This window comes from Pleurodeles waltl, chromosome 1_2 (assembly GCF_031143425.1).
Source record: "Pleurodeles waltl isolate 20211129_DDA chromosome 1_2, aPleWal1.hap1.20221129, whole genome shotgun sequence".
Taxonomy (NCBI): Eukaryota; Metazoa; Chordata; class Amphibia; order Caudata; family Salamandridae; genus Pleurodeles; species Pleurodeles waltl.
Genome location: NC_090437.1, coordinates 670,553,743 through 670,563,992, shown reverse-complemented (window position 1 = coordinate 670,563,992; position 10,250 = coordinate 670,553,743). Strand labels below are relative to the sequence as shown.

The 10,250-nt window shown below is 42.4% G+C and overlaps 1 protein-coding gene across 4 annotated transcripts in view; it reads right to left on the bottom strand.

Annotated features, from left to right (window-relative positions):
- Positions 1 to 9,525: 9,525 nt before the first annotated feature.
- MMAA (metabolism of cobalamin associated A) overlaps positions 9,526 to 10,250 on the bottom strand; it is a 95,263-nt gene continuing 94,538 nt past the window's right edge. For all 4 annotated transcript variants that reach the window (XM_069242610.1, XM_069242612.1, XM_069242609.1 and 1 more), the window contains one exon: positions 9,526 to 10,062. In XM_069242610.1, coding sequence (XP_069098711.1) covers positions 9,775 to 10,062 — 288 coding nt within the window. In that variant the 3' untranslated portion in view covers positions 9,526 to 9,774. The remainder of the gene's footprint in view (positions 10,063 to 10,250) is intronic.

Here is a 10,250-nt window from a genome sequence, read left to right as displayed (position 1 = left end):
AATACACAAAGATCAACTGCCAGCTACACCAAATGGTTAAGGCAAGAAAATGCCAACTTTCTAAAAGTTTCATTTTCGGAATTGTGGCAAGTGACAACTCTGACTTCACCATCAAAGAGGTTTCAAATTACAATTCTTTAGACAGTAAGCTCGATATTCCTACCTGCTCCCATTTGAAAGCTACCAGTTATGAAAAAGAAGTAAGGGAGCCCAATGTTATCCAATGGGAGAGGTAAGTCTCACAGTAGGAAAAATGAACGTATGAGCTGTAAAAAACTTATAAGTAGACGTCCAACCTTTTAGAGACACTGTACCCTGCCCTCTGGGCCATGTAGTGCCATCCTAAGGTGACCTGGGTGTATTAAAAAGGGAAGGTGTTTATCTTGCCAAGGTCAAAATGGCAATTAAGAACTGCACACACAGTGGCAGGCCTGAGACATGTTGAAAGGGCTACTTAAGCGGAAGGCACAATAAGTGTTGAAGGCTCACTTCAGACATTGAATTTACAGCCCCTAGGCATAAGTAGTACCACCCTACTTGGGATTTACAAGTAAACTAAATATGCCAATTGGCTGTAAGCCAATGTTACCATGTTTTAGGGAGTGAGCACAAGCACTTTAACATGAGTTAGCAGTGTTAAAGTGCACAAAGTCCCAAGGCCAACAAAAATGGGAAATGTTTGGGTGATGACCACACTAAGGCTGACAGATCTAACATGGACGCTTCACTTTTTACTGTTTCCAAGGCCGTCTGTCTTCAAGTGCCATCTGGAGGCTCTAACTCGCTGAAGCTGAATTTGGATAAAACTGAGGTTTCAGTAGTACAGGGATATTTCTACCATTTGGTCTGAAGAATGGTTGCCAGGATATGGGCTATCCCTCCTCCCTGATTTGCTCAGCTCGCAATTTGGGCTTCCTCTTTAAAACTGGTCAATTATTCCAAGAAACATAAAACATCACATGGGACCACAATATATAATTTGATATATGTTAATGCCTCTGAATCTGCTGTTGAGCCTTCTCAGACATGGGATTTATGTTTGTCCAATGTTTTTACCTAAAAACAATTAAAGTATTTTTGGTAGACATGCCTTTTTATTCCTTATTGTTTCTTACTATTAACTAATGGAACTATTGTCCTTTGTCTTTAGGAATGTATTGCAGCTGCATCAATCAGTGAATAGCTAACCTGGCTTTTGTTTGCAGTGGCATCCTACTTTGTTTAGCTGTCTTAAGATGCATTTTGGAGCCAGTACACTTGGTTAGGTATCAGTACCTCTTCTTAGATTACCCATTTATTCACTGATTCAGGTCTCTGGAAGAACATGGCTGAAGAATGCCACACACACTAACTTAACCCTGGTGAAGTGCACACAGATAATGGATGGAGGTTTGGCTGCCTGAGCTGTGCAACAACCGGTGATACGTAATGCATTCAACTGGGCAAAGGGGTACCAGACATTAAGGATGGGAAGTGTCTACTTTGATGTGGCAACATATGGAGGTAGCAGGAATTGTGCAAGAACAACTTCTGCAATCTGATGGAACTCTATCAGCACCTTTTGGGCAAAAGTGGGATGAGTGTTCAGGCCCACCATGCCCTGGTGGTACTTAGACAGTTCCCTTCTGTTTACATCCAATGTTGTGACTAAGTTCTTGATGTCAAGATGGGAGTTGATATCCTCTTCCTAGGTCTGTCACTTACGGCCCAAGGTTTTAGCCTTGACTGCTTGCGCATGAGCTTGGATGGGGTCAAATATCTCTTGCCTGGCATCAGCATCAATGAGGTCCCAGTACATCAAATATCACGAGCTGTGCAGCAGCATTTCAAGAGGCCTGACCCTGAAGAGTTCACCTGCACTAAAACATCTTGATATTGCAGAATGCAAGTTTTTGGATGGTGACTGTTTCTCTGCCACCAGTCTCTTTTTATATATTTCATCTTGACATAGCAGGCATAACACAAAATGTGGGTAATCAAACCATATTATTTTTGTAATTAAAAAAAATATATATATACAGTAAAGAGTATTCCCAGTAAAGTAAAAAAAGAAACAAAACATTTTAGTCTTAGAAGAGGAACAGACCAATTAATCAAGTGATAATAATGTTCTGGCCACAGCTAGTGCCAAGCAAACTACATCACGATTCATAAAACGGTTTTCATATAGCCTAAAAGAATACATTCATGTGCATACGTTTTGTCTCTGAAAGGTTTTTCCTTTGGGAGAACAACAGTCAAGAAGCTGTGCAAACTGGGGCATTGGGCAACATCTTTGTTCTGTCTGCAGAATCAAGTCCTCACCTAAGCCGTTTTGCATCTTTACGGGTAGCTCATTTAAAAAGAAGAGTTTGAGGGGCGTATAGTACAAGTTAAAACGTGTCATTAAATGCTGAAACGAGTATATGGAAGTGTTAAGCGCTCCCTGCATTAAAATGTCCGGAACAGACAAACCATGTTTAACAGAATATACTTTTAAATATACCACCAGCATTTCAGCTCTATATATCCCCACACAAATGAACATGCAGGTGAATATACTTTATTAAAAAATAAAGTTGTTACCTGCAAATGGAAGAAATTTGTAGTGGTAAAAGAGTAAAAGTAAAACCTTCTTGTAGCAAACTGCAACAGCCCATGAATAACAAAGTGAGAGAGATCATTCCAACAAACAGTTTCCTCGACACATGTTCTGAGTATCAAAATCCAGGCACTTGAGCTTTAGAGTTTCACCCCTAAATAACTAACATCTCTGCTCACATTATTATTGCACAAAAGGCTGTTCCATCTAGTATTACATGTATTTTGCAGTCTTCAGACGTATACCGTTTGGGAGAGGATTGGGCGTAACAGCCAGAGCTGCTGATTTTGTAATTCAAAAACAAAGTTCGAGTCTCGTTGTCGGTTCAACATCCTGTGATTTTGGGCAAGTCATTTAATCTCCCAGTGCCTAAAAATAAATGTGTTCTTGGGTAATGTAATGGGTGCTCACGTAAAGCACTCCAATGCCTTCGGGTCCAGCCTGCACTACATAAAAAAGCGAAACGAAAGAGAAAAAATAAAATCTTTCCGTGGCCCCAAATCTCTATCTGCCACCATGATAATATAGGCAACATTTTCCAATGTAAAAACGGCGGTGCAAGCGCCTCCTGCAGATTTCAAATGAACTATTACACAGCCTTATGGAGCAGCCCGTCATTTGGCTGTACCATACCTTCCTGCGCAGCGTCACCAGATGGACGACCATAGAGATTCCCAATGCGAACTAAGTAAAGATGGACGGAAGGTGCCTCCAGGGCATGGACAAAGGAGATGAGCCGGCATGCAGGAACACCAGAGGCAGGCTTCTACAGCCCAGACCTTGCGTTAGGTCCCAGCCATGTATAGGGGACCTGCTAGAAAGCTGACAGAAACACTGTAATTGGATACACTATGTGTCTGCAGTTGGTTTCCAGCTCAAGGGCCCATGCTCTGGGCCTGTTGGAACTCTGACTAGGTCCTGGCCATGGTTTTCGCCAATGAGGTACCTGTGAGTCACCGTCTGGCTGCCTGAAGGCTGCAAAAAGGGTGATGGCTACCCAAGCCAGAAGCTGGTGCCCGGGCACACACTGATGTGTAGACAGACCTCCCGGAAATGTGACCAGGGACTATTGAGAGCTTTCCACCCCAGTGGAGCAGGGGAGCCCTTGCAAAACAAGCCAATGTTAATCTCAATGCAAAGTCAACCCTCACCTTCATTGTGCCACAGGGGTTCAACCAGATATCAGACTAGTTTGCGGGTCATAGGTCTCATGGCGCCCACAGTGGGCAAACCTGCATGGCAGCAGCACATAGTTGGGTTGCACTACAATCCGCCCTATCTACAATTGCACCAGGAGAAAGGGTCCTATCCCCTGTCCCCAATCTGGCGGCCCTTAAAAGAGGCTAGGAAGGTTGACCTTCTTTGTCCCACATGACTTGCCCACAGGTCAGGTAGGTCACCAGTTGCCCAGCGTGAGCTACCCTTCAAGGTGCTACACAGTTGGGGTGCCCTGAGAACAATCTGCCCCTGTCAATAATCACACCAAGAAAGGATATCTAGTCATCTGCACTCATCTGATGATCACTGGAGGGGCCAGAATTGTTGCTTGAGGAGTACACAAAGGGATCTCTCTCCCTGGCACCAAAGATACAGCAAAACCGCTGTCAAGATGCAGAAACACTTTCTGCTGCAGTGGAGAGTGATTTATAAATGTCACTTTGTGGTGCACCACCATAGATTAAATGTAGGGTGTGCCCAGGCAGCAGTACAGTGAAGGTCATCAGCTCTCCCAGGCAACTGACCCACTCACTTTGGAGAATCCTCTGGGAAGACTGAAAGTGCCCCACTTTTCTACCTCGTGAACTCTCTCTAAAGTGCTGTTCAATGTTCCCTTAGCAGTATTTGTCAGTCTTGTGCCTGTATTTAGCCTTATATTGAGTTTACCACCCTCTTTGTGCTGCATTTCCATGTAAACATGACACAGAGAAGACCTGATCCCAACAAGCCGGCGATAGCTGCTTGCCTAACACCCTACGCAGGGTGTGACTCAATCAGAAGGACTTGGTCCCCTTGAGCAATACCAGACATTTCTGGGTGTGGGGATTCAGTACTGGGTTCTTCCAATGCTATTAGAAACCTTGTTTCTTCACCTCAGTTTAATAACATGGTTCAACTCAGTGGGTCGCCACACATGATCTGAGGTTATTGTTGAATTCCATAAAAAGGGGATCCAGAAGTATTCTTGGTTGCAGGTGGGGCTTCTTTAATGAGGTTTATGGAGTAGGAGATGGAGCCCATTCCTTGGTGGAAGGGTCACCTGAAAGTCCTGTTTGTTGAATGGACATCAGAAGCAGTGCATCTGGGTAGCCAGGGGACACTACAGCCAGCCACTCATGGCATGCAACGAGCACTCAGAGGATTCATCCCCCCTCCCCCAACGCCCCCAGGGAGGGCATGGAGTCTGCCCTGTACATGAAAGAAGTGCCATGTTTAGGGTTTCCTGATTTCAGTTTATATTTGTGGTGAACATTTCCAGATGTGTAAAAATCCGTGGCTATCATTGTATACATGTATGTGTACTATAATAAATTGAAGGAATGGTGCGTTCCCAGTGCCAAAAAGATTTTGACTATTATTTCCTTCCTTTTCATGTCCAGTCTACTTTCAACTCTTGTTTCTTTACTGCTCCTCATTCTCTCTACCCCTTTTCTTTAAATTTGCACTTTCATACATTTTTCATTATTTTTTCACCTCTCAGTCTGTCCTAGTTCCCTTATTTCTCCTCTTCTCAGTAGGCCAGTACAGCCCATGCCAAGTATATGCACGGCTGAAACAATGTTTGTACTTCATTGATGGGAGTGGCCGCCACAAAACTCAAGAGTGGGGGGTAAATAAAAATCAATGTACCTGTCCCAACGCTGCCATCCACCTTGCGCTCCCTTGGACACCAGCACAGACTTCCCCCCCCCCCCCAAGCAATCCTGGCACTGCTCTCAAGCTATACCTAGCATGAAAGAAGCACCAGGATTGGCCTGAATGGCTTGGTCTGCCACTTAGACACTGCCTTGAAGTCTGTGCTGTTTTCCAACCTGGCTGTGTAACACAGCCGCAATGGAGAAACCTAAGTGCACATGTCAGTTTGGCCGGCCTAAGACAGCCAGCCAAACTAACATGCACACTTAAGTGCTTTCCACTCCCCCACCACCCTCCCATGGCCCGGCCCTCCCTTCACACTAAGGCTCAGCGGAGCCAGCAGCTGAAAAATAAAATGAAATATTGTATTATTTTTTAGCTGGTGGTTCCGCTACTGCTGAGGAGCCGCCGCTGTTCATTGAAATGTGGCTGCAACAGACAAAAAGTTAATGTGGGATCTGATATCACCATCATGCAGCTCTTTTTTTTCAGTCACAAGGCCCTGGTCAGACGAAAGAAGATATTCTAGGTGGTTAGCTGTGGTGTGTTCTGTGCTCTGTTATTTATCTCAAGGTATAGTCACATCAACAATGCTAGGTCACTAGAAGAGTTTTCTTGGGAGTTGCCCTATAAGAATCTCAAAAGATTTTTGAAAAATCACCTCACCCACAAATTCTTGTGGCATGCTTCATCATCAGCGTTTTTCCACGCCATGGTAGGTAAATACCGCCATGGCAGACTCAAGCATTACTGGGAGTTCTTAGAAAAATACATTTTGGATTATGGCATGGATCAAATTCAAAGTTAAAAATATCTTCAGATATACGCTAGAATTATCCTTTAATGATGGATATCTGAGATATGATTAAAAACAATAAATTTGGGTATGAGTGAGGTATAATGATTCATTCACCCGTGTAACTATGCCAACATATTTCAGCTGTCCATGAAGCCCATTCAAGTCTTTGGCCTTTGTCAGGGTTACTCTGATCCCTGCCTCAATTTTCATTCATGCCAGATAGTTATAGTGCGATCTAATGCTCTCACATCCCTGGATCTCATCTATGAGGAATTAACCTGTCGGACACTGCAATGCGTACCAATCAGTTGTTTGCCATGTACCTCAGTGACCAAAAGGTAAGGGTATATCATCACCCAAAATCACTCCCTAAATGCCAAAATCAAAAAAGACAAAATCAAACTATGCAGCTTCTCCCTGCCAATGTGCGTATGTGCACACTTAAGAAACCTGTACTGCCGGTCGCCGAAGATAGAAACTTTCAGGCGCATAGATGCATCTATTGGCTATCTCCTCCAGTTTGTTGAGTCCTCTATCCACAATGTCCATCTATTAAACATTGTGGCTAGAGGACTCAACGAACTGCAGACGATAACCAAACATGCTGCTGTATTCAATAGAGAATAGACTGAGCTGGTCTCTTAAGACTGAATTTGGAAACCAATAATTCCACACACAAGATCGTAAATCTTTCACTTTTTGACTGTTCATAGTTTCAACCATAGAAGTGGGTGATATTATGATTGCTTCATATTTAAGAGTCTCCAAATGGCATACATGGTGCGTATGTAAATATGCAAATATTCATTTTGTTTCGATTTTTTAATTTATACCATGATGTTTTGCAGCACGATTGTACCGATTTGCCTTAGAGGTTTGCTAGTAATTTGCCTCGGAGGTTTGCTAGTACTTTGCCCCAGTCCATTAGCTCCCTGTGATAAAATTGAAACATTGAGACTCAGAGGTATACTCCAGTCAAGAGTGGTAAATAAGGTAGATTGGGCCCATTGCTGGCCTATGGTAACAATAATGCAGACCAGGGTCCCACTGTGTATTTATTAGCTTGGACTCTGGAATTTTTGAGCAGGATACATTGTAGCAACTCATTCTTGGGCTGTCTAGAGCGTTTTCACTGTATTGCCTCACATCACTTATTCCCTGGAATGTATCTAAATTACATAAGTGTTTTTTGCAAGGAGTGTGAACCATGTTGAAGGTTCTGTTAAAGGGTTTGACCAGAGTCGCTTTGTTTTTTAAGAAGCCTTGACTACGGGATTTATTTTGGTGGTATTCCCTGATTCTTGGGACATCTAGACTGCTAACTTCAGGTGCCGTATTGAGAATTGTTTTCCCTTAAAAGGCGGGCTGTGCACTCACGCCGATGTGGAACCTCTTTTTTTATCTGTCAGCCTCAGAGCCGCGCCACATTTGATAGAAGCAGTGAGCGGCTGCAAACAGAGAGGTAGGCGGCATGCTAAGTATCTGCAGGACAAGTTGTCTGCTTTGTTCATGGGCTTGTTTTTAAGTTGCTTTAATTTTTTCCTATTTAGTTCAACCCTATTGTTAAGCGACCAGAGACTCTGACATGCAAATTAATATTTGGTGAGTCAGAGTGGGTTTTCACTGTCTATTTAACTTCATTCATTATCCTGACTGGCTCATTATATTAGATCCACTGTTTTTTCGATACGTAGAAACCTGTGGGAAAGATTTACATTTGGCGGTCCCCTTCCTGGCACCATAAGATTACTGGCACTTGAGGGGACGACTATGAGGTAAGTCAAACCCATTTCTTTATTTCCATTTTTGGTTGACTAATTTTGTTAGGCCTGACATTGATATGCACTTTTATCTATAGGTGTTCCTATTGTCCAGATGAAGACCCCAGTAGATGAAAGGGAGTCACACATATTTTGAAAGGGGTCGAAAGGTCGACTAGAAATATTGTACCCGGCACTGCACTCTTTCTCCAACGGGCAACACAAGCTCCTAGAAGGGAGATTGTATATTACCATTTGTTAGGCAGGCATGTTCTTTGAAAATTGTGTTTTTTTAACTTTTATGATTTTCACATAATTTGATGGATGCTTTATGTAACTCATTGCATTAGCACCTGTCTCACATGGAGCACCTTATGTACAAAAGGAATGACTTGTTATTTGCTAAAACAATACAGCGTATTGAAAATGTTTGCTGTTGTTAATTGATTAATTAACTTGCTGAGCATTGATTGATGCAATTTGTATGATTTGTTTTAAGACATTTCTGATCAGATAGAACCATTGCTTTAAATGCAAGACGACATCACACAGAAAACAGAAAACTGAAGCAGGGTAACCAGAGGCAAGCATTCAAAATGGCACTGGGAGCTGGTCCTGTGGCCCAAGGACCTTGGGGTCAGGGTGGTGTCTTATCATGAGCTCTGATTGGGACATACCACGAGCATCCATCGCAGAAAGTGTGTAGAGAAAATGGCAGGAGTTAATACTGCTTTGGCAGCAGAATGTCAAAGCAGTATAAGTGCAGCAAAATTCAGTGCTTTCCGGTTTCTTGTGAAAAGCAAATATTTGCTTCACTGGGGTTTTATTGATTTTAGCTGAAAACCATAAAACCTGCATCTGTTTAAACATACATGACCTGACTAAGCCAGAAGACAATTTGCACAGTGAGTCCCGAGCTTTAGTAAAGCTAAAAAAAATCCCCAATGTGCCACCACTTTCATTCTTAACTAATTATGAATGACAAATATCAATACCAAAGATATCCAATGTAATCTGAAGATGCAGCTGTTTGCGTTTTTGGACTCTTTGCTTAGAGAAGACGTTGATGGTACAACCTCTAATATTTATGCTCCAGCAGAGACCCACACTGTTGCCTGTGTAGCATGCAGCATGGACAGGGAAGCTAGAATGCTTTCAACCCTAATGCACAGAGCATCCATCTAGATCAATCTCCGCTGTCCCAGAAGAGGACACCATGTAGTCAGCACACACAAGTGTTTCACACATAATATGGCAACAGAGCATAAACCATTTTGGAAATGAGGGGCCCAGTTTTAGGATCATAAACAGACTTTTAATAAGCATCAGTAGAGATTTCTCTAGAGGTTCTGGTGTAAAAAAAAAAAAAAAAAGGCAGATCCATGTATCATTCAACAGCCAACATGCTCCTCACACTGACAAGGAGGCAGAAGCCAAATCTCTACAATGAGAAGAAGTACACTTTGTGTACCCTTAATGCAGAAGATATGGTCAGCTAAAATGGAAAAGAAATGTGAAGATGACAGTGCAGGGACTTTCATCATCAGGACTACAACATGTTTATTTGGCACATAAAAAAACAATCCATAGTTAAGAACCTGCAATAGATAGGAACATACAGAAACCGAGATGTTGGAGTCAGAGGACAGGAAGACTGTACACATTTTGGAATTGCACCAGATTTAATTAAAATACTTTCTACTCATGTTCCTACAATACGTAGAAAGGAAATCTGCCTGAATGATTCATGATTGTTTAATACATTGTGTAAATACAGTATTTCATGTCCTGTCTGAATATGCCTTGAGCAACAGGTCTGCTGCCCGTCCTGGAGACAAGACACCACGAAGAACATCCTTTTCCAAGATCGGAATCTGGCCACAAACAGCTGGATGGCTCTTGAAATGTTCCAGAACATTATCCTGTATTAGGTTCCACATCCACACCTTCTGCTGTCTCCTCCGCTTTCTGTAAAGCTCACTGCTGCCAAGCATGACTTCATAGAACTCTGTCATCTTTTTCCACATTTCAGTGATCCCTTCTCCATTTTTGGCAGAGATGCGCATTACCTATTAAGATAAAGAAATACATTTTGTTAAAAAAGTAGAGCAACAAAGCTTCTCTGGATAATTTCTCTGAAAATGAAGTGAGGAGTCAGAAAGACAACTGCTGCAGAAATTAATTTAAGACATTTGAGACACATACTATAGTTGGATAGCAATTGAAAGTTGTCTGATTTTTTAATTTTTTTTTAAAA